The sequence below is a fragment of the Convolutriloba macropyga genome, chromosome 1 (assembly GCF_964194025.1).
Source record: "Convolutriloba macropyga chromosome 1, txConMacr16.3, whole genome shotgun sequence".
In the NCBI taxonomy this organism is placed as follows: domain Eukaryota; kingdom Metazoa; phylum Xenacoelomorpha; order Acoela; family Convolutidae; genus Convolutriloba; species Convolutriloba macropyga.
In genome coordinates, this window is record NC_134468.1 from 49901934 (window position 1) to 49927756 (window position 25823).

General features: G+C 35.2%; 2 protein-coding genes across 5 annotated transcripts in view; one reads left to right on the top strand and one right to left on the bottom strand.

Moving 5' to 3' along the window:
* Positions 1-25823, top strand: part of LOC142340036 (dynein regulatory complex subunit 7-like) — a 282610-nt gene that overhangs the window by 229277 nt on the left and 27510 nt on the right. The window lies entirely within an intron of this gene.
* On the bottom strand, positions 79-13625 carry LOC142340001 (uncharacterized). Of its 4 annotated transcripts, none has more exons than XM_075390401.1 (5): positions 12823-13625; positions 12304-12389; positions 7079-7680; positions 4411-4992; positions 79-341 (listed from the first exon to the last, which is right to left on the bottom strand). In XM_075390401.1, the coding sequence occupies exons 3-5, from the start codon at positions 7297-7299 to the stop codon at positions 146-148; spliced, it is 999 nt and encodes a 332-aa protein (XP_075246516.1). In that variant the 5' UTR covers positions 7300-7680; positions 12304-12389; positions 12823-13625; the 3' UTR covers positions 79-145. The 4 variants fall into 4 exon arrangements, with proteins under 4 accessions (XP_075246516.1, XP_075246507.1, XP_075246524.1 ...); XM_075390392.1 differs by having other exon boundaries at positions 12684-13625; XM_075390409.1 differs by lacking the exon at positions 12304-12389.

The window sequence follows — 25823 nt, forward strand, 5'->3', positions numbered from 1 at the left end:
GATTTTGTCCAACTTAAGAATTTTGGCCTGTGACCTTCATTGTTTGTCATTTAGTTCACTGTCAGCTCAAAAACGGTGTGAAAAGAAACTTAAATTCATTCCAATAGAAAAATAGAAACAACAATAATAATAAGCCAATAGAAATTTAAGCAAATAGAAGATTATTAAAGGAGAGAATCGTAATAATAATGAGAATAAAGTTAGCTGAGGTTAGAAGCACCTTTGAGCAGAAAACTTGGTTTGTGATTTGAAGATCATTGTACAACCTTGTCCCTTCCGGAAAGTTATCAACGGCGCTGTCTAAAGGGTCGCATTTGAGATCTTCAGTGGCGTGGGTTAAACTAAAAAGTCAAAAAGCAGTTCAAAGCTCGTATTATATTTCGTTCCTCTTATATTTTTTTTAAAAAAAATGTGCTGTGTCTTACTAAGTGTTGCCTCACTGTAGGACTGAGTGGGTCGTGGTGGTTCTATTTTCTTAATAAAAAATTAAGAGGCGGTTTTTAAACCGTAGTCCAGGCGCGACTCTGGTGAAATTGTTTTGCTTTATGCTTTAAATTTATCACACAACTGCGGTATTGCAATGCTGGATAGGAAATAAAAGATGTTTTATATGAAAGTGGTTCTTTGATCGCCAAAGCAATATATTATAGAAGTGCTTGTCACACCTTCTATTAGGCTGCACAAAGCATGATTAGTGCAACAACCCGTATTCGTGTGTTCATGCAACCTCATGCAACACAAATTTAATCACCGGGCACCAAAACAGTTTCCAATAAAATTTAATATTGATTTTAACTGAACGATAGAGAAAATGAGGATCTGTAAATTACTTAGTTTATTGCTGACATGGTTCTATTGCAAATCAACAGTCTTCTAATTGAGTTTACCGTCCCCCTCCTGTTCTTTAATTTCATCAATTGCTTCGTCTTTTTTGTTTTCTCGGGCAATTTGTTCAAGTCTTCTCTCATTGGGTGGGTCGAGAAGAATCAATTAATAAATTAAGTGGGACAACTTTTGTTTTTTTTTGACAAACCGCAATTTCCATACAAAAATTAAAGATTTTTTATGACAATTACATGTACAGCCTATCAAGAAGAGTGGCTAGCCAGTACTAATACATAACTTTATAAAAACTTCAATTGTTGGTCCCTATATTCTACTGGTGACACCAGGAGATAGAGGAGGAGACATTTCTAAATATCGCTTTGGAAAAAAATTCTATTAGCAAAATACTCAAACGACATTTTCTGAGAACAGCAAGTCTTCTAATGTGTCCGAGACAGCGTTTGTAAAGGAGAGCTTAATGTTTTCATCTCGTTTTTGCTCGCAATAGCACATTACAAAAAATGCATTAAAATTTTATCGATTTGATAATTTTACCGCCAAATTAATATAGACACCAGTAGAATATAGGTACCAATAATTGATTATTCGAATATTTGTATTAGCAATGGCTAGTCATACTTCTTATTAGGCTGTACAAATAATTTTCATTAAAAGATTGCCTTGTTAAAAATCACTGATAGAAAAAATTCGCAAACTTAGAGGGTTGACCTAGTTGTTGGGCAATAAGATTTTAATTTTCTAACTTTTATTGATCAATATTTCAATGGCTGGTAGGATCATCGAAAGCTTATTGATATTAACTGGTTTCCACTAATTGCGTTTCTTAATTTTTAATTGATGAGAGATTTTATAAATTGCTGTTTTATTCAATACTAAGCTGCTGAAGTCAATTGGCGGCCATTCATTTTTCAGTTCAAATGAAGAAAGCGCCGAATTTTATTTCATTTTCACTTCTCGATAAAGTCTTAATAGTGGTGTATGATAACGTTTGATAGCATTCCTTGAAGTCTATTAATGAACTTGCTCTCCCCAGAATCGACTCTCACCTCCATCTGAAACAGGCTACAATAGAGCCCCGCCAGTTGTTCGAGTGCAATTTGCCCGAAGTTAGTTGATTATATTTTTTAAATCAACTGTGTCTAGGTTCTAAAAGACGAAAAAAAGAAGCTTGGTAGTGTGCGTTCGCACAATGTTCCGAACCCGTTCATTCACTTTTTTGGCTTAATTGTCTACCAAACGAGGAAGAGAGAGAAAACTTTCAAAAATACAAATATTGTTCAAAAATAATTGGTGTATGAATAAAAAAAAATTGGTTCCAACTCAAACTACTTTGTAAATTAAATAATGCCACATTAGAGGGCCGATGAGACCTGCCATTATAAGGACTACGAGACAAGGCAAACAACAAAACCAATTAACAACAAGAAACAATATTTACGAGAAAAAAACTTTGAGAATCGGTATCAAGTATCAAGTAGACAAAAGAGAACAAAAAGACAAAGTTCAAAATACATTTGTATTTTTTAACAAGAAATAAATTCAAATCATGAAAACCATTAGGTATCAACCGAAAACTTTAAATATGTTCACGTTCAATCATGCCTGCATATGAAGTCATTGAGACCTGTCAATATCCGTAATTTGATTTAGGTCTACAAAAATAATCGGCAAATACAGACGGAAAACAAAAATTCAATTAAATTTCGCGAGAAAACGGCGAAGAACCCGTTAGAACCATTATCTATTCCGCAGAGAATAAGATATAATCAGTTGCGCAGTTTTTGAACACGAATAATGTTATACGTAACCTCTGAATAATGAGACTAGCTAACAACTAGACACAACAAAGGAAGAATAAAGGCAACGATTAAAAAAACGAAAAGAATTATTTTCCAAGTCATAGAAAATAGCTGTCGACATAAATAATCTGGGTGTGGATAAATTGAAAAAAAAAAGTAATTTTTTCCAAAAAATTAAATGGTGCATTTTGGATAATTCTTGAGTTTAATTATCATAACCTGCAAAATTTAATTCAAGAACACTCTCAAAGGAAGCGCAAGTAAAACTAGCGCTCTATAGAGATTACTAAGATTGTGTAAACAGTTTTCAGGTGTGTTAAACCGGAAATTTCAAACAAATTGGACTAAAAAAGTTTAATTTGTGCCATTTTTGTTGACAAAAGTCTGAGTTTGAAAAAATCTTGCGAAAATATTTGCGCCAAAAAATTGGATGAAACGGTTAAACAACACTATTCTATCATTAGAGGTAAAACCAACAACACTTTATGGTAATGTTATCATGTTTTTCAGTAAAACTGGCAAAAAGTTGCGTAAGATTACTGAAAATGTGAACAAATATAACAAAAATCAGAACAAATATAACAATTTTCCTTGAAGCTGAAACCTTGATAACTCCGTCGAAAAAGCGAACTTCGAAAAAATCTACGCTGGACAAACTTTTTAATGATACCACTCACAACTATCTTAGATGAATATATCGATCGGCCAAATTTGAGTGAACAAAAAATAACGCATTCGAGTATATAGTTCCTCCCCCACTAAAGTGGGTTGGAATAATTAGAAAACAACGCAATTCATCATAATTCCGTTTGATGAATAGATAGTGTGTCAATTTGATATTCCGTTTTCGGAAAATTGTTAGGTATTATAAAACGATTTTGGGTTTTCGACGGTTTCAGGTGAAATTACTTTAGCGATCAATCAGTGAAGTGTAATTTTGTTGGGAAGATGTTATTTAACTGAGTTGATTTTTAATAATATTTGCCCCCATGTTTTTCAAGAAAGATTGAAAACAATGTTGACTACGTTTTGGGTTTGGTCTATCAACTTTTTTGGCGTATTATGCCGTTCTTAAAAAATAGTACTATTTCAACGAGTCTAAAGTTCAAAATTTTTGATATTTGTCCCCATTTGTGCCGAGGCTCTGACTGGAGCTTTTTCAAGCTTGAGTGGGAAGTGTATTGGGACAACTTAATTTTCGGAACCCTTTTTTCCATATAACTTCATTTAAATCGTACATTTGATTGTCTCGTATTTTTTATGTTTAACTTTCCTTATTCCCGCCCAAAATGTTTTCAAAGAAAGCCAGAAAAATTACGAGTTAACACTATTTGCGATTTGATCAAATTTTCTGTTTTTGAAATTCTTTAGTTGCTTGTTTAATAGTGGGAAGGAAAAAAACTGCATATGACAAAAACCTAACTGTTTAGTTAAGATGTGGAAGATAAGAGGCTTAAATTGTTGTACTGTTAGAACCTTTCATAGCCCTTTAAGGTCCAACCTTGTTGATGAGTTTGATCTTTATTTCTCCAGTAATGCCCGTTTTCAAAGCAATATGAAAGAAATATTTCGAACTTTTGTCCATTGAATCAGGGAAAATTCAATATTTGGGAAAATGCATATCTTAGATCTAAGAATGTGATATCTAACATATGCACTATCTTATTATGTAGCGAATCCTTAGCTTTCAATATCCTAACATGGCCCACCTGTATTAAAAAGACAGATTATTGTTAAAAGTCGATTAAGCGATGCATACTAATACCTGCTTCTTCTAAAGACATAGTGTGATGATTTTGTGTCAACCGGTCCAACGAGGCTGAACTTTAATTTTCTGAACAGATCACAGCTGCACGAGAACCAACTGTTAGGCCAGTAGACTGTATTTAATCTGTAGCACCTTTGTAAATTTTCCAATCCGTTGAAGTTGGGACCGTTATCCCGAAGATTCAGAAATTCCGTATTTGGAAATACAGAGCAGAGATCGTCGCTGATAGCAGAAATGTGATTGGATGATATTGATAATGATGTGACTTGTCTTAGTTTGCAGTTTTGCGGCAGTTTTAATGAATAGCTATTGTGTGATATAAAGTTCTGATCCATGATTAAGCTTTGTAAGTTTGTTAACTGACAAATTTCGTCAGGAAATTCTTTCAGCTGATTTTGTTGAATGTACAATATTTTGAGTCTTTCTTTCATTCTCGATAAACTGTTTTTGTCTATTTTGACAAGTCCTGTATTTGACAAGTCGAGTGACGGGAGCATATATGAGCTGTATCCTTCATCCGTTTTTCGCATTGACATTCTTGAAAACGTTGATGACTTTAAATGTTTGATTCTGCTTCCGCTGAAACATTAAAATAAAGGCCAATTGCTTAATTTGACAGACACCTAAGAGCTGTATGTCGTGAATCTCTTCATGAGAATCTCTTCTGATTGGTTGAAATTTGCAGTGTGAATGTGTTAAAATATCCAAAGTACTTTGTAAAAATTACATTTTCTGGATGCTCAGTTGAAAACAGTTGGTTTGTTGAAATGAATTTTGGAGCAGAAAAAGGAGCATTTTTTATCGTCCCGAAAAAAATCTAATTCAAAACAACACCCGATAACTCTTAACTCTCACTCTGCAGTATTTATATATACTAACATAAGAAAAGAAACAAAGAAGAAGTGTTATCACAGGATCTTAAAATCAAAGTCAGAATTAAGACATTTTAGCTTGTTCTGTAAAAATTATCTTTTTTAGAGGATGCGAAAATATGCGTTTTGCAGTATAATTGTTGCTCGCATTTTAATGATAAATGCTCTGATTTTCATTCGCCTGCTGTGAATTTTTGTTCTATTCGTCATGTACTTAGCTCTTCAATTGCTTTAGAATGTAGATTTTTTTACATTGCTACTTACAAGGAAAACACAAAAAAATAGGCAATTATTGAAAACCAGCGCTAAATTTTGTAGCACAGCATCATACTTGAAAGCAATCAAGAGATTAGCACCTGCTATAGTTTTGCTGATATAAACCTATTATAATTGGGCTTCCGAGAAAAAATGGTTCATTGGAATGTTGTTAATTGGCGAACTTTTGCATTATTCACTGAGCTTTTTAGATTTTTGTAGCCACATTTTTAAACAATTCTAGTGATGTTTCACTTGTGCAGTCTTACAATCGGGCTTAAAGGAAAGAAAATGGAAACATGTTCATGATTTCCTTTAGCCAGATGCTTTTTTGCTGGTTTTAATTGCTCTCAAACAAAGTAGTTTGTAGCAATTATATTAGTGTTTTTTATGCGATTATTCATACAGCCAACTCTTTGTCTGATAGTTTTTGTCTGAATAATTTGACTTTTCGTCCTGTAAAATAGGATAAACTGCTATAACTGGGTGGGCTTTAACATTAGGTCCCTGAGTTCTCTTAGAGCTTTAATAGTCCTTATCTGTGTAAATGAATCACGACTTATAAAAACATCATGGCGTGAGTTGCATTTTTTGCGCACAGTTTAAGAAGACTCGCCTCACTACATTCCACCACCCACCTCATTCCAACTCTGCACGCTATACCCCCGGGACCCCCCCCCCCCCCACTCCGCTCATAACTCTGCGCTCTGGCCCACTTCTTTGAATCCACTTTTCCTAGTTACTCCCCCTATCTCAGTTAAGCTAGCTGGCTTCTGCTAGTTACTGACGAAAACAACCGCTCCTTAGTTGTGTGAGAGCAATTCAATCGGCGTTAGTCGGTTATGTTTTAAATATTGTTTCTTGAAGAAAAAACGTCGGGCACTAAGTTTGTTATAACGGGTATAACGGCTTAAAAATTAAGCACAACTAAGTTCTAACTAATATGGCGATGGAATTGAGATTATATCTTAAACTCCAAGTCGCCCTTAGGGTGCAATTGATGCTAGTTAGTCTTTACATTCTGAAGTCTGATTTAAAGTTCAGATCACTTTAAACTGTTAGAATAAGTTGGTGATCGATCTTTGGATTCAAAATCTAATAGTTTGCAAAGAAGTTCTGAGAGGTTCTACAGACGTCAATGTTCTGAAAAAACAGAACAGCAAAATGGATTAACACTTTTTTTGTCTGAAAGCATGGAGTTTTCAGGTGAAACATTCAGAAGTCAAATACACCTTAGTGATTAAGGTTTATCACATTGCGAATGAAGTTTTAGCTAAATGATGAACCAGCATCCGCTCAAACAAATCTCTTTTAAGCATTAGTTGATTTAGAAGCTGTTCTTACACCTAATAGAACAATGGACAACTAATTTATAGTTGCAATGTTATGATGTAACTAGGTTGTAAATCATATAAATTATTTTTAGTGGTAAACTCTAACCGCGTGGGTAATAAATTTAACTAACTTGTCCATGAGCAAAAAAAGATTGCATCATTTGTTTTTTTTTTCTAAAAACTACGAAAAAGAAGTCGACTAACCTGAAATTGAAGTATGTCACATATTCAATGTCGCACATTTTGTTGACCTCTTCGAACTCTATTGACTTTTCCCGCATCGTTATTTCGCTCAAGTGACCCCCACTCTCACTCCAGATGAGGCTTTTGTACTTCAACTTCAAATATGTTACGGGAATGCAGGATGAATGTGCTAGCCACAAAAAAGGCACCCATATAAGGTACCAAGATAGTTGTAGCAACATTGTTACTTTGTAATAAACAGGTTAACACAAAATACCATAAATTGCTGTGAACCGATAACCGACTATCGTTTATTACATTGATAAAATTGTACAACTATGTTGAAGAAACTTGTTATTCATAACTCTGAAAATACAATGAACAAAGATAATCTCGTAATTCATAATTTTTTTGTATTCAGTGTTAATAAGTTCTTGCCATTGTTTATTGAATGACGCTTTCGTTCCATTTTCCTCTAATCGTAAATTTCTCGAATACTTTAGAGTAACAATTTAATCCATAAACTTCCAAACTGAAATTTGGCTGTAATCTCTTTCGTGCCAAAAGGCGCGAAATAATTTGAAAAGGAAATAGGGACCTTTCTAGCTTGCAGGCGCAGCACACTAAACAGAAGAAAATGTGATGAATTAGAGTAATCTCAAATATATTAGAAAAGGTGAGAGAATTAAGCAAAACCACAGCGAGTATAAGTACCTCTGATTATAAAACTGACTATTTGGCCTTTGATAACTGTCAGGAGACAGAAAATCCCCTCGACCTTTCTACTTCCCCCACTTTTCCATAGGAATTAATGGGAGTACAAGGGGGAGGGGTGGTAAGCGAGGCTGCAATCTCTCCGTCAGATCCGCTGATATACAACTTTGCCTTCAATCTTCATGGTCATATTTAGTTCAACCTAAGTAATATGGAGCTACGTTGCCTTGGCTCTTGGCCATAGAAGGATAACTGTATCACAAATTGAGTAAACTTTCTCCCTAATATTATTCGAACCCTCCACCTAATGGGGTTAGGATATTTATCATCCTCAGTATCAGCTCTATTTAATTAACTCAAGATCTGTTACGATTTTGGGTGGGTGATAACTGGTAATTGGGATATCGTATCTTGAGATATTGAAAGCTGAATTGGTTAGTTTCTAATTGATGACGCGATTAGTTGCGGAAGAGTTTTCACGGTTAAAGATGAGATAAGAAATTCCAATTATTTACATCAGTAGCATCAAGCGTGCGATTAGAAAATCATTCTGACGCAAACAGATCCAAAAACATTTAGAATTTTGATCCATAAATTACCCAAGTAAGTTCTGAATCAGAAATAACAAAATTTTTCAGTTCAATACATTCACATTCAAGAGATGTCTCTCAAAAACATAAGAAAAGTTTGTAATAATTGTTAGAAAAAATTTTTTTGCTACGAAACAGAGGGAACGATAGGTAATAACAGATAGAAAGCTGAAGTGTGAGTTTTGAGAGCAGGATAACTCTTGTTTTATCTTCAAATCGGATTGATGTAAATTGACCAAGTTTCCCGTTGCCTCAAAACAATGACTTTACGATGGACAATCTCTTAATCCGCCCTAAACCTTCTCTGTACTTTCGCCCTCTCTGAGCCTCAAATAGGCAATCAAAAATTTGAACGTACATAAAATTGATTGTTTTCCCTTTTTGTTGGAGGATTAAAGATTTGACAAATTGAAATATTGTTCCGCAATTTCTTAAAACGTCAGTATTTTTAAATTGCGTCAAACGAAGGGAACGGTCTCAAAATATTCTTCAGTTTTCTATAGCAGTTTTAAAGCAGCAATTATTTGAAACTGCCCATGTTTAAACAGTTTGTCTGCCTCAAAATTACTTTGAAACGTTTATTTCCAATCTATTTTTGGTGCTCGGCTGTTATGATGTTTATGTTCACTTTAATAATCCATTTTTAATTTTACGGGTCTTAGAGTTGATTAAAGAGAAATAAATAATAACCAAGTAATTTCAAATTCATTTTTGATATCTTGAAAATTTGTTTGATTCAACGGAGGCATGTAATAATAATAGCGAATATTTTTTATCCATCTATAAATAACTTTAAGTTTATTGAGTCATAGTATTGAGCCGTTTAGAGTGCAACAATATTTTGCATATATCAATAGCCTTTTATGTGCTATTTTGATTGTTTTTCTTTTGAGAATTGTTTGCAGAAAGGAGGCTCAATTTCACACCTGTGCCGAGTGGGAGAGAATAAAGTTGATCGCTATATTTCACTCCCCCCCAATACTGGTGTTGCAGGGAAAGCTATGTCTTTTCTAGATCTACTCTAATGATGATCCAGAATAAAATCAACTCATCATTTGCAAGATGAATTATATATTTTTTACAAATCACTCAAGTACAATTTGATTATCTTCGCTCATACTATTTAAGTAAAACTCAATAGAGTAGCGCTATAATTTGTTTAGAATTGGAAAATCTATCTTTTCATAGAATCATATTAATGATCAGGAAGAGACATTTCTGTAAGAACTCAAAACTAAATGGAGTTGAAAGAGTTGGAAATTTGCTGTAAAAATGTTCAGTTAACTTAATAAAAATTGAAACCCGACTACAAATAATTAATGTTTGTTGTGCTGTTTCAATGGTTTCCGTGGGAGGTAGCAACACGTGAAATAATTTCCCCAAGGATGGTTTCTTATAACAATCAAATTTGTTCAGAAGTAGAGTCTGAAATTGTGCCCAGTTCTCTTAATGAAATGATTTGTTAACGCAAAAAGCCCTTTAAAGCAACTTTTGTGCTTGCGTCACCCCATATTATGAACTCTTATCAAGTTTCATCATCACCAAAAACAGACAATAATGAGGCATTTGTTTTTAATCACAACGACGCAAATTTTTCATCTTGAATAAATTCACTCACTTTGGTATTAAACCATTGCCTGTTCATCAGCTTTCTTGCATCTTAGCAAACATCTATCCCATCTCAGGCGTTTTAACCCCTCGAAATTTAACCCATTGAAGCATAACCGAGATAAAAGTGCACCCATCAGATATGACCTCAGTGCTGCTGTTTTTTCATCCCGTTTTCGAACCATAGATAACAATGGAAACCCTATTTCCAAAAATTGTGCACTACAGGTTTTAGTTTAAAATTTTGATGATTAATATTTTTTGGACTAAATATTTTTTGGCGAGGATGAGACTAGCATCTGTGAACATTCTTTTAATTGATCTCTTCCCAAAATGCTTGCTCTAGGGGAAGAGATTACACGTTTCGGCAAAGTTGGCATTTTCAAAAGGGTTGCACGTTTCCGTATTGATCTTTGCAAAGAAGTTTAAAATTTCAATAGAAATTGTTAATTTTGTCTAAAAAGGAATTCTAAAATGGAATTCCAGTGACTTGCGGATTTGTTTTCAATTCTAAAATCAGCTTCTTCAGAGGAGTAAAGAAAAATGTTATTTTCTATAAAAAATGCATTCAGGTTGTCAGAACATGATCCGTTTAGATAAAATTTATAGATTTTTGGCCGATGGCCTTCTTTCAGTGGTCCTATTTATGTTTTTGACTAACTATCCAATCTATTTATACACCGATAGGGCAATTATAACCTTTGATCCAAAACTGAGTGCGTTTTCAACGTTTGATGTACAAAATTTTATAGTTGATATTATTCAGGCGAAATGTTCTTCAGTGAGGATGTGACTAACATCTATAGAGACACTCAGCCTAGCAGTTAGAAGACAATTAAAAAAATTGCATTATTAATTTCATTGACTTCATTCACCGCGTTTTGTGTTGAAATTTAAAAGAATAATATTCAAATTCTTGGGGAAAAGGTTGAAAGTTGCTCTGATTACAAGTTTCCGCAGAAGTGTTGAGCTTTTCAATAATAGTTGGAATTTTTTATGGAAATTTTCACCTTTACAAAAAAAGTCACAACAAATGTCCGTATAAATTATGACTATTAATACCTGTTGCTTCATCTGTGTGCTGAAAAATGTTGTTTCCTTTCAAAAATGCATTCTGATTTCCCAAACAAATGTTACACTGTCGCGCAAAAAATAAGTCTTCAAGTTTTTGTATCCATTTAGATGAAAATTTTTAGCTTTTGTCCAATGGTCTTCCCTTAGTGCCCTCTTGTGTTACTGACTGTGCAGTCTGTTTATGCTGTGATAGGGCAATTATATCTTTTGATCCAACCCATCATTCATTGATCTGTACAATTGCGCTGTTCCAACATTCGCTTGAGGCGATCATACAAAAAATACTGCGCACCAAAATCAGGTGATGCTTTCAGCAAATTTGTCAAGCAATGTCACAGAATTTTTTTTGGCTCGTCATTTTTTCTTTTGAACCTGTTTTTCATGAGTAAAGTAACTTAGAAGTAAGAGATCTTCTGCGCACATCTTACTCTTAGATTGGTTGAGATTGAAATTTTTGGATCAAATGTTTGCTGATCTCTCGTTTTGAACGAATGACGTATATGGAATAAATGACTTTGCTAAATCACATATGATTTTGAAATGGTTCAAATTATGGTAGATTTTTGTATTGATTTAACTACTTCTTGCACTTCAATTTTGAACTATTTAATATCAGTCTGGCAACTTTAAGGTTTTCTTTTATATGAAAGAGTTAACGATTAAAAAAGCAGACTGGTTCTTTTTCTACAATTCATTGATTCAGATTAGAAACATAATGTTTAAAGAATTTAATAATAGTATGATAATTGTCAGTAGACTGATGTTTTAAACCGATCAGAGTAAAATTAGGTTAAAACCAAATTTAAAAAGTAGTTTAATAATATACTGTTCATGTTCTATTCTGACATGATCTTAAGGCACAGAAAAAAAACGCCTAAAATTTTCTACAACTGAATTAGTCTGATTGGCAACGCCCGAAAATTAGTGGGACAAAGGTGTCAACTTTCAAGTTTTTTGTTTTTAAAATACCATTTGATCTCCATCTAATGTAATGAAGTAAGTAGCCCGGTTTTTTGTTTTCATTCTTCATTCATTAGTCAATTATTTGCAAAAAAAATAAATGAGTTTGGTGAATCAGAAATAGATGCTAGGATGTTTTCGTTCTAATATCATTTCTATTTTTATATTGATTTAAATCTTTCTTTATCAGTTCTGTTTTATTATTAGTATAATTTTTGTCCCGATTTTGTTATAAAATGTGAAAGATGAATTATGAGAACATTGGAATCCAGAATAAACATATTCTCGTTTTCCTCTTACCTTAATGCTAGATCACATCTTTGCTGATTCAGACAGTAAATGTTGATAGTGTTTTCCGTATTTTGGAATGTGGTAACTGCTTCTCTCTGTAAACAGTATAAAAATGTGAAATCGGTTAACCTTTTGTTTGCTAGAAGCAGTCTATTAAATAGAAAGTGTGCCTGGGCAGGAAACGGAGGCGGCTGTTTATAGCTGGGATAAGTTTCAGAAGTGAGAAGTACAAAAATAAACAATGGGCACATTTGGAGCGATGCACCGAAAGAGCTCTTGTGCATTCATCTCTTATTTATCTCACTGATTCTCAAGTCTTTCCTACCTGCGGAAAGCTTCGCTCAAAGTGGCCAACAAAAAGCGCAGTCTCAATTATTCATCACTCTTACCTCTCATAATAGTACATAATTGAATATACAACTTGGTAAACGTGAAGACAGCAGCCGGGAACTCTGGGAAGAACAAACAATGCAATCACTACTTTTTGGCCTCTCTACCATGACAGCCTCTATGAATTAAACAACTTACCATCACTTTTATGACTTGTTCAAACGTAATATCACAATAGAAAGCAAAGTTCAAACAACAGCGCTCAAAGCGTCTTTGTTTTCACGAATCCAAAACTTTTTTTTGTAATTAGTCGCTGTGAAAATAAAATGACGTTTCAATAAATGCTTCGAAAATCTCAAGTTATTTAATCGTTCGAATTAAAAGCGTTTCACTTTATGCAGTGCTGTTTGAAAAGAAAATGCAATTGCTTACAAAAATGGTGCTTGAAAAACGTAAACAATAGATTTACCAATTTACTTGGTCAACTTTAATTAGTTGTTTTGACTCGAACTGAGAAAACAGAAGCCATCTTTACATTTTCTCAACTCTTAGCGTCTTTCGGGGCTTTTTTACACTGTGTCAACGTCTGTTGACAAGACGGGTAAATTGGCATCAAATGATTAAAAGCCTCTAATGCATGTAACTTCGCTCAAATGTTTCTGAATTATTTTTAAAATCTTCTCCATAAATGACTGTGCTCAAATTAAAAACTATTCGAAACTTTTTGCTATCTATATGAAATTATTTGTCCCCTCTCGTGTAAGCCTTGGCAATGATTTAATGTCCACATAACTCAGCCCCTTTTCCTGTTTATTTTTCAATTTGGGAATTCATTTTTTAATGAGAGATGTCTCCTTCTGACAATTTTGTTTTAATTTCTTGCCCCAATAACAATTTTATCGGCCTGTCTGCCTGTTCTAAAAACAATGAAAATTTTATATCCCGAGACCGTATTGAGCATGAACTGCATTTGCTATTATTTAATTTAAATTTGCATCGCTTGACGTCCAATTGGGTTTCTCCCAAAAAAGATTCATTATCGAGAGCGAAATGTTTTTAAACGTTAAACCTATAATAATGCTGTTTGCCTTTTTGAACTGATTATGATATACGTAGTCCATTCCTGCACTGTTGGCCCATAAACAGAATATGGTAAGCTGATGGCTACTCACGCTTTCTAATTTTGTCATAATTAACATGAAAACGTCTTGTTGAGCCGTCTAGTGGCTTCATGCAGTCGTGGCAGGCCTATACAAATCTCATACGCTAAAAGTTCCATTTAGCTTGAATTGATTTTGTGAATGTTTCATACGGAAAAGAGTCGGATTCTGTTCTCTGATTGAGCATTGTACATTGAGCAGATTAGTTATAAACTGGCTTCAGTACCTGTCCTAGAACACTTATTACGAATAATTTTTGAACGTCCTGGCTTGCATCAATATTTGCGCCATCTTGCACCTTGTTTTCCCCTCCTCCCCAGCTTAGTGGGTGCTCTGTTCTGCTCTTCTTTTAAATTTATTTGCCTTTCTAAGTACAGCTCCGAGGTGTGGTTTTTTCAGTGACGCTAAATTAATTTCATAGACACTCATTCGCGTGGTTTATTTTACTCCTGATACAATTTGAGTCAATAGTCCATTTTGGGTTTCAGAATGTGACTAAAAGTTGTCGTCCAATGGTTCTTTTATTCATTCCATAGATCTAGTACTTCTGTATATTCTTCATACTTGCCTTTTCCAACTTTTCTTTTTGGGTGATTTTGAAGCAAATTAATTTTGAAGAGCTGTCCGCTCTGCTTGGACGACAGATATCTATGGTTCTCTGTAATACTATCGTAAACTCTGGTCTTGTAAGAATTCTGTCATTGCGGTAACTCGTATTTTCGTTGTAACTATTTTCCCTTTCAAAGCGTTTTTAGGATAAGATTGTAACATCCTAAAATTGAAGAGATCCCAATTTTCATCTGGTACCACTTATGCAAAGGATGAATGCACGTTAAATGGCAACCAACACAAGCTTGTTTTGAACACATTATTCACCATGCGGTAAGGTAGGTTAATGCCATTTATAGAAGAGACGCTCTGCGACACTTCCCAAAAGGTATTTATTTCCCTGGTTATCACAAAAACTCCTCTAAAAACTATAGAGTTAAGGATATGTGCTGCTCTTTGAAGGCTCTAGGTATTTCCTCCTCTTCTCTGCATATTTTTTAAACATCATTTGGATGACCTTTTTGGTAGGATCTGGCCTCAGTGTCCGTGGCACGGATATCAGACGAGGTTGTTTCCTGTGGACTGCAAACTCCAGGAATTAGAAGATCAGCTCTGTAGAATTAGAAGTGTGGAATTAGTCTCAGTGTACTCGCGAATAACTGATTCTTTTTGGGCGCCGGGCCAAGCGAAGCTGGTTAATCTTTCTCACACATGAGAGCGTGTTGAACACACAATTCATAACTACATCTGTCACATGGGTGAATTCTTTCGTGATAAAATAGAACGCTGTGACTTCGAGTCCTAGGATTCTTTTTTCAAGAGACAAAAGTGATTCATCGGGATTTTTGGCTGCCAGCAAACATGAATTATGATTTTTGAAGTTGCGCTCTGATCTTTCTTTTTAGCTTGTGTTACTTCTTCTGTTTTGATTATGAAAAACTTTCGTTTAGTTTCAGAGACTAGAACAAAGTTCTGTTTAAGTTTTTGAACGCGTTCTTTAAGCTCCTCTACATTGAGCTCTGCGTCGTTGAGAATGGAGCTAATTATCAAACTGGAAGTGGTTTTATACATAATGAACTCTTCTACGGATTTCAGAGCTGCTTCAGACATTTCCTGTCAATTCCTGAGATGACTGACAAGAACTCGAATATAATAACGTGCTCCACTATCCTCAGAAACACACACTTGACATCCTGGAACTACTCTCTACAAAAATTTCTACCCAGCTTTTGATCTTGCTAAATTCTTATGTTTTTTTAAAGATTTTATCTTGCTAACTTCTCATTCACTAACTTCCTAGTTGCTAACATCTTAAGCCTTAAATTTTGTCCGGCTAACTTCTTATTTTTTCTCGAGAAAACCTTTTGAAGTGCTCTAATACCCAAAAAAACCCAAAGCAAAGTTATCCTGTGACAACTTTTAAACTAAATTGTCCAAATCATTTCTTGTCTTCATCAAAGTAGTTTTTTTATTATCAAATATATTTTTCTTTGCTGGGGATGATAGACGTATTTTGATTCAAGCTTTTTAATATCTGCGATCCAATCCTTTAAGCCTGCATTTTTGCGTTGGCTGCGGCATCATCAGCATTAAAGTTTTGGGTATGCTTTTTCTGTCCTGCGCAATTTTTTAGTTAGGTTTAATACGGTAACACCGCAAAATTGCAATGGATTGTTTCCTCTTCACTAAACAATGTCTAAAAACTGGTCTTACTAATAGCAGGTTTGGACTCCTCTTGGCAGCTGTTATATAAAAATGTTGATGCTCGTGGTGCACCATTTCTGTTTATTGAATTTAAGGGATTCTCTTCCGTCCAGTAGCAATAGACCAAAACCATTTGGCGAATGTTTTCAAACAAGTCTCTTAGCCCGTGAATCGAACGTTCATTTCTGCACGGGTTTTGAGTTGCACCTCCAATTCGGCTACCAAGTGTGTTTTTTTTTGGTAGCCGAATTGATTCATCCCAAGTTGCCATCAGTTGTAATTTTTACTCAATGAGTGTGTCTATTTGGCGGAGACAACAACTATTAGTTTTGAGCAGCGTTTAAGAAACTCTGAGAGCTGTATATCTATCTGTTCGAGAATGTAACTTTCAACCTCAAATCGTTAAACACAATAATTTTTTGTCACGTTAATGGAATATTAAATAATTATTAAGATCTCAAGAGGTTTCAAAAATTCTATTTAATGTTTTGTCGGAACAGCGATTCTTTACTGTGACAAGTCGAACATCACTTTTCAAACTATTTCAAAAAAAAAATAAAAAGTACAGACTGAAACCGTTCACAATAACCTTGCGAGAATTGAAAACCAGCTCGAAGGGTAAAGCTGCATTTAATCACGTGAGTATCAATGCGTGGGAATAAACGATAGTGAAATTCATTTAAAAAGTAATATCCAAAGTACAGGTTTCATCAAAGCCTTTGTTTAAAACAATTCGATATGCCTCGCCTCATGAAACATGATGAATAATTGAAGCAGTAGTAAATAAAGGGAATGGTGGGCGGGAAAAGGATTCAAGTTATTACTTTTGCTCAAAAAAGATACCATCAACCTCGATATGTTACAATTCAGCTTCAAATTTTAACTCCAATTGTTAGATGTTGACCAATTTGAATTCGAGCGATTAAAAATGGATAGTAAATAACAGTCAAGTTTATAAATGTTGTAATTAGCTTTGTCAAAAATAGAAAGTTGCGATTAGTTGTTAAATAAGACTGCAGGTGTATATAGAATGAATAATTGAGGATAGAAAAGTAATTTTAAATATCAACCCTGCTTGGTGCTTCCTGCATTCAATTCGAGGATATAAAACAATGCACACTATTTCAGTCATGTTGTCTCCAGTTTTGAGAACTTCTGCAACCCTCTTTTACTCGCTCGAGCCTGCCTCCTTCCCTGTGACCTCCTCCCCCTCCCCCCCCCCCCCCCCCTCCCAGCCCCGTATCTCATTTTTACATACTTTCTCTCTTATGCTCCCTCCCTAGCCCTGTCGCTCATTTTTACAAACATCATTTTGTTTTTTTTAGTGAACACTTCTTAGTCTGCTCTCAGCAGACTTAATTTACATGCAAACAATTCATTTTTGCCTCAATGACATCTTAATAAATTAAAACTACTAAAAAGGCGTAAATGGAGACCACTATGACGCGACCAGAAGCCCTAAGATATCCATCAAGTAATTTTTATGTTAGCATTAACATTGAAATAATGAATTTAACAGACGTAAATCCCTTTTACAACCTGATGTGATTGTGTTGAGTGGCCTAGTAACGGATGTTGGGTTCTGACGGAAATGACGATTAAGGCGAAAAATGTTATCAAATTGATCTTGTAATGTCAAAAGAACAATAAAGATTCTCTGAGTATGAATTAGGAGAAGTAGCAATCTTTTTTATTGTTTTTTTAGCTCCCTCCTTGGCACTTGTCACCTTCATTGCTTTTCGATCTAATTAAGGTTGTGGCTTTTTCGAGAAGGTAGTTAGTTGATGGAAAATAAATTATTCCTTCTTATTCAATTATAGCCAACATTTTTCAGTTGTCATAACACTGCTCTCAAAAGTGACGCACGACCTCGAGACCCGAAGATGCTGTCCGTATTTACTGATTATCGTATTGTGGTATGTCTCCGGTTAAAGTTAATCAGTTTAATAAGCACCACTTTTCTGCAGCACAACGATTGAATTTGTCCTTTTTGACGTTGTGACGTAATTCACATCGTCTAATGAGACTCCACGAATGCGATTGAACAGTAGTTGGGACCGAATGGGGGAGGGGTACTAAGGAAGAGCAGGAACTATGTCCTTGATCATCTTTTTCGTTCATTAAGTTGAATCCATTATTTAATTTCCACGGCAAAGTTTTAAGTGTACATAATTAATGGTAGCCACAAGCGCTCATTTTCAAATGGGGATCAAATATTGATATTGAAAAAGACAAAGCGAAAAAGACAAATTATTCGAAAATCCTACAACGTAGAATATTTCTGCAAGATGGTTTTTCAAATTTTGCTTATGTTGAGAGTACATAAAGTTATCGGGGGGAAATTTAGGTTTTCCATAAAAAATTTGAGTTAAATAAAACAAAATTAACGATATCTAAGATCAATAGAAAAATATTTGTAGCAACTTTCTAGGTTAGCTTTTGCGTCACAAAAAGTTTTTCTTTTTACTCTCCAATTAATACGTATCACGCTTTAGCTTTTGATTGGTTGATAAAAATAGAAGATGGAAAAATGTTACACGCAGTAAAATTGTATAATTTCAGTTGTTACCACTACCGCATCTCCGTTTAGTCGCTTGTATTAAGCACCCTTTTCAACTTAGAAATTACCTAGCAGAAATCTGAACGTTTTTACCTTGTACCCTGCACTTGGAAAAACTTAGCAAAAATACTGAATAAAAACCGTACTAGAAGAATAATAACTCCATAGCGAAATCCCCTTAAATAAGGGAGATGCCACACTACGTATATACCAGCACTCTGTTTTAGTTTTGACCTAGTTATTGGGAACTATATTTTATCTGGTTTTTGGTTCAGTTTGATATAGAAAGTTTCGAATGGTATCATCAGAAAGCCCATCAAGCGCAACAATCATCAAGCGCAACAAATAGAAAATTGTCTTTTACGAGGTGCAAGGAGTTGTCAAGTTTTAAAGTTTTGTAAACATTCAGCTGAGTTTCACCAGCTCTGTTTACGTGTTCCGTCCTTTTTAAACAAATCTTACTATATATTTTTTAAAACATGGAAAAAGCTACAACCATTATGGTATGGGCTTTAGGTTGTTAGATGAACACTTATTGTTGAATCGTTCTGCTGGACTCTTTTGCGGAACATTTGCCTGCTTGCTCAAAATTTTATCCCTTTTAATGAAAAAAGCATCAACAAAGTCTGTCTGTTTTTGATCATTTTGCTCAACTTTGTCAAAAGAACTGTAAAATGGTGGCAGGCACGCTCTTCTCACACTAATACTACTTTGGCCGGTATGCTTCTTCTGTTCGTCAAATCAATTTCTCAAGTTTTTAAGTAGCCCTCAACTATGACGCTTACATCTGACGCTACAACTCTGACGATTAACTATCTGAAGTTTTTATTCCCGCTATCACTAACATTTCAGTGATTTTAAACGAATTTAATTTTTTATCTCTCAGTGCAATCTATCGTTATTTGTCGTAGAAGAGCACAGTAGACAACGCAAGCAGTTTTTAGTTTTGCCAATTGATGGTTTAAATTGGCGCTGCAAGTAATTTTTAATTGGTGAGTTAAATAAGTATATTTTAGAAAAAACCATTTCTATTATCCTTACCGGTAATAAGGATCCCCCTCATCTTGTCCGGCTCTGAAGGGCGGGAGTCATGGTGTGAAGGGTGGTTCTTGGAGTTTGATCCCCCAACACTTGACTCCCACTCACCAAACTGTAGCTATATATTGACGAAGCCATCCGCTCGCCGGCCATTTGAGAGCAATTCGCCTGACGTTAGTAGGTTATGTTTTATTATTATCAAGCTGAGAACAAAATACAGAACAAGATCACAAACACATCCGCTCTTTCATTTTGCATCCTGTTTTTAAAATTTTTCAACATCTGATTGAAGTTTTCATGTTTAAGTAGCTGATTTTTACGAGTTGTATTATTAATTTTTTTTTTCAATTTTTGCTGATTTGATTTGTTATGCAATGTTTTTGATCGTTATTATTTTTCTACAAAGGTACTTTCTTTGAGAACAAGTCAGAGAACTTTTGCTTTATGAGAAAAAATTAAAGTTTTTGAGGATGCGATAACAGAAAAAAATTCTAAGCCTTCATTTTAAGCCTTCAATTGTCATGGCCTTCTCCAGGCAGATTGATTTGTATTTTTTGAACATTTCATTTTTTTCGTAATTTGTCTGAGAGAATTCTAGATACAGATTTCGGCATCATTACTCACAAAAATTACCATCATTTTCTCTTGGTGTCCCACTTTTTCAAAGTTTGTCCCCTATATTGCTAGTTGACCAAAGAGCTGAGGGAAGATTGAGAACGGGAGGGGTGGGAACACTATGTGCGTTACTCGGATTATTGGTCATATATTGAGTTTTTACCTGTTTAAAAAATCATTAAAACTTATGATGTGAACCTTTGACCTTTGCTAATTGAAAACTGAAATAGTAGATTGTTTTGGTGTTACAAATGTATGAATTACTAATCAGTTTGCTAACTAAGTAATTTTATATGAAGTGAGCTATAGAAGTATTGTTTATTCTCTTTTTGATTTTCAAAAAAATGGCGCATTGATTGATTTTATGATTGAGGAGAAACTTGATACAACTACAATGGTGAGATATTGACCTCTGTTGCTTGCCCTTCATCATTAGAGGGTAATTTGAGTGTTTCAACTGAAAAAAAGAACCAGATCGAATTATTTTCTAATCTAAAATGTTGAAAATATCAAGTATCAAAGGGCATTTTAAAGCTTTGCCTATAATTGGTCGAAGTAATTTGAAGACATTATATCATTAAGAACGCTGATAGTTGAATTGATGCTGGTTTAGCCACTCTTTCTTGCACTCAAGAGTGGTAGCTGCAATATAATCATGTCGACTGGCAGAATAAAAACGTCTTTAAATTTTTTCGAAAACTCAAGTAGCTTTCTGATGCTGTCACGAAGTCGGGTAAGCTATTCCACAAACTAGCTCCTTGATAGGCAAACGACTTTTTCATTGTCTCAGTTTTGCATTTGGGTAGCACAAACTTAGTTCTTCTTTTTTCATTAACTGATTTGTTATTTAGTGCAAACAGGCTGGATATGTAGTCAGGTGATTTGGCATTCCTGTGAACTCGAAACATGATGCAACCAATTTTGAATTTAGTCCTTGCTGAAACGGGGAGCCAGTGTAGCTTCTTCAACTGCTGCCTCACTGAAACTCCTTTTCTCTCACCTGTAACAAATCTAGCAGCAGACTTTTGTACTCGATAAAGTTTTTCTAAGAGATTTTTACTGATGTTGAGATACAGGGAGTTGCAATAGTCTAGTCGGGATAATATAAAACTTGAAGCGAACATTTTCCGTTGGTCATAATTTAAAAATCTTCTAATCGCATACAGTTTCTTCAATTGAATATAGCATTGTTGGCATACTGAATTTACTTGTTTCTCGAAGGTCATTGTTTCATCAAAAATTATTCCCAATAACTTTACGCTCTTACTCGTTTGTACTGATTCGCCCATGACTTGAAGACACTGCAAGGGGGTATTCGATGACTTGGGTTTGAAAACAATGGCTTCAGTTTTCTTTTTGTTTAAACTAAGATTCAGATTTGTACATATTTGAGCTATGCTATCCATAATTGAAGAATGACTGTCGCCGTTTGCATTGAAAAATAACTGTGAATCATCAGCGTAGAAATGATAGTTTATCGAATTTTCATTTAAAAATTGATAAAGCGGAGCCAAGTACAGCGAGAAAAGTAACGGTCCCAACACTGATCCTTGTGGCACTCCGGTTCTGGATTGTAATATATCGGAAAAAACGTTATTGATTAAGACTTGAACACTCCTCTCTCGAAGATAAGACTCGAAAAACTCGAGAACGGTTCCATTTATGTTGTAATAACTGTTTAAAATTTGCAGAAGGGTTGTGTGGTTGACTGTATCAAAAGCAGCGCTAAAATCCAAACATATCATAAAAACGGGACATCTACAGCTAATTTTTTGATATATAAAGTTCGCACAAAAGAGCAGGCCGGTTTCTGTAGAATGTCCAGGGCGATAAGCAGACTGATTTTTTGGCCAAAGATCGTTTCTTGACAGGAAAGATTTCAACTGTACTGACACAATTTTCTCAACTACTTTTGACAACATGAGTAGATTGGTTATTGGCCGGTAGCTGTTTACACTTTCCGGGTCTAAGTTTCGTTTAAGCAACGGCTTTATGACGCCAATTTTGAAACAGTCTGGGAAAAGACCAGAAGTCAGAATGAAGTTTACTATATAGCACCAGAAGTCTGGAAACTTTTTCATGAAAGCCTTCAAAACATCTGCTGGTACGATATCTGCTGGTGAGCTTGAGTTAGAAAGCGATGAAACTGTATCGATCAAACAATCATTGTCAATTTGTTTGAAAAAAGACCATTGCTCACAACTGCTATCAGATACTTTCGTAATTGAGCTCTCCTTAAGCTCAAAGGCTTCGATAATGTCACGTATTTTCTTCTGAAAATGGGCATTGAAGGAATTCGCTAGGGAATATGTACATGATGCTGCCGGTAACATATTGGATCTGTGATTGATCAAATCATTCAGATTGTTAAAAAGTATTCTCGAATTGCTGTTGTTAAAATTCATTGTGAAAAACTCATCTCTCTTTCGCGCGAGCACATTGCGATATTTCAAAAGTTGCGCTTTGTATAATGATACGTTTGTTTCAGATTTGTCCAGCTTCATTTTTCGCTCTAGTTTCCGTTTCTTCCGCTTCTCGATTAAGCATTCAAAATCAAAGTACTTTGGCTTCCCAACATGTTTTTTCTTTACCGTGCACTTTGCATATTGTTCGCGTTTGACCCGCATAATGTCGTTCAGACGATTAAAACCAATATTGATGAGTACATGAGGATCAAACTCTTTCACAATTTTAGCACTGCACATAAACTTTTCAAAATCGTTAACGACGTCCATCGTATATTGATTCAGGTCTGCTTCTCTCCACGACCAAAATGTCTGTAAACTCAATGTTGTATTCTTGATAGATGCTGGATTAGTTAACAGATCAAATCGTAAGCCATAATGATCCGACACAAGTGTGTTATCGGTGTTAAAGTCTTTACAGAAATTTAAGTCATTGCTCAAAATGACATCAAGTTCATTGCCATTTATATGCGTACTTCCAGAGCTGTGTTTGACCAGATTGAGTTCTTCTATACACGAGATGAAAGATGAAGCAGTGGGATTGGGTTTGTTTAAGGGTATGTTGAAGTCACCCAGAATGCAGAAGAACTTGTACTCCAGCATAAACTGTGAGACCGTATCATTGAATTCAGATAAAAAATCTTTCACTGATGTACCAGGAATACGGTAAACACATAACAGACAAAAAGTTGCATCATTGAAACTCATTTCAAAAACTCCATACTCCCAGTTTGAAGTCACATTCTTACAAACGTTTTTCACTTTCAAAGTTGACAGATAAAAAATTCCAATGCCTCCACCTTTTGTTTCTCTGTTAACATAAGAAAACGAGTAGTTTTTTGGTTTCGACAGATTGGGGAAATACAAACAAGAATCCTTTAGCCACGTTTCTGTTATCACCATGATTGAAATTTCATTTGCCAATAGATAAGCATGAATCACGTCAGTTTTATTACACATTGACCTCGCATTCCACAGGCAGCACTTCAGATAAAAATTGTTATCACGAGAATCAGATACCCGGGAAGGGGTTTTCTGATTTAGTCATGCCGAAGAAGTCCCGATGTCCATATCATTTACGTTCTGAAGTGTTTTCATCCATGCCCTTGCTTCATCATTAAGGAAGTACCTGCGTAATATGACGTGTTCGGGCCACGTCGAGGAATCTTCTGCAATAGTTGCCTGACTTTCCGGGAAAATTATGTGGAATGATTTCAGGTCACTTCTTTTCGATGGAAGTTCCCTGCATCCATGAACTATTAATCCACTGTCAATGCAGTAAGTACGTAGAGTTTCCTCATTTACATCATTTGACAGTCGACTGATAAAATAGTGTAGTCTAGGCGGATTTCTAGGCTTCATTTCTACCCCTTTGACTGACACGTTAGTGTTGCATGAACCTGTCACAACTGGTACTTTAACAGGCGATAACTTCCTTAGTTTACGTTTCCCACCAGCTACATCAGAAAAATTTGAAGAAACACTATCTCTTCGCGTCAAGCGGTGAAACAAAGGATTACGGCTCGATTGAGCTTTCGGAAGGGAAGTACTTGCACTTCCGGCAACAGCTTGGGCGTAACTACTCGTTGTCTGATCATCAGCATTTGGACGCTCGCACCAATTCAGGGGATCACCATTATCCACAATAACTGTACTCGGTTTTTGTTTCTGAAAGCGAATTGGAAAATTCGTACGCGTTTGAACGTTTTCACATGAAGGTTCTACAATCAACAATTTCTCTTTCATGATTTTTACATCGTTTTCAATACTGTCAATTTTTTTAAGTTTCTCCAATATGGATTGAAAGATTGAAATTGTACTTATCTTAACACATTCGGGGCATTTCCAAAGCAATTGTCCACATTGAAGTTGAGAAGGAACACCAAGACAGGACGTTTTGATAGACATTTCTCCACACAGGTAGCATGAGATTGTGTTGTCATTGCTCTCAATAGGTGATTGACAGCAAGGACAATGAGAATATTGACGGGGTCACCACAGCTACCCCGCGAATCATTCGACATATGAAAATATTCTATTTAATAAGTTTATCACAACAATTAGGCTATAGTTTAGCACTGTCTCAACTATAGTTTAGCACTGTCTCATGAATTAGCTTTTCTGGCGTGGCTGGAGGGGGGGGGGGGGAGGAGGTTGAGGTTTATTCGACCTAAAAGGGGAGGCGATTTATAGCTGGGCAGGGGCGGGGCGTCGCATTGGGGTCAATAGGAGTTGCAGGTTGGCTGGAGGGTGAATTCGGGTTGTTAGTGATCGTGGAGGTTGACTCAAGTTGGAGGGGGGGGGGGATTGGTTGGTTGGTTTAGGGAAGGGTGTAAGAGATGGAGGTAGATGAAATGCGAAGAGTGCAAACCAACTGCGTCCGTTACCTGTCACTTGAGCAGGAAATCATCTATTCAGTTTAGGGCATTTAAATGTATTATTGATTCTGTTAAGCGTCAGACAGCAGATAAATAGTTAACGACCAGTTTCCTCAGGGACCTCACATACTGAGTGAATAGTTTTTCTTACAATTAGAAGAATTGCTTTAATGCTTTCACACAAATTTTCCTCTCACATAATTCAGCTTAATTCTACCCGGATTACAATGACATATTATGACGCCTCAATTTTTTAAAATGGTGAACTGGTTTGAGCTTAAAGTGATGCCTTTTAAATTCCGTTGAACTTTCAATGAAAACTGTCCTAAATTCCAATTTAAATAGTTAAAACCAATTTTTGTAAAAATAGAGTTATATAGTGGTTAAAAAGTCTTTGACAAGAAGTCACCTGGGTGATGAATTCGCCAGTGATGTTTTATTAAGGATAATCTTTTTCATCATTTGAAAAGTGACAATTACAAAGTCGATCAAGGAAATCAAACTTGTACAAAACCTTGTACAAAGAATCCGATATTTAATTAACCATTACGCCTCCCTTTTTTATTATTAAAATGTTGACTGTTGCAACCAAGAAAATGGCTCTCATATGTTTGACTTATTTCACCTATTTTTGGAGCTCAGTGTTGCTGGCGTAAAATTATTGAAGGTTCTTTTGTTGCAATTGCGGCACAGATCCGCATTACCAAGTAATGCCACGATAAATTATGTG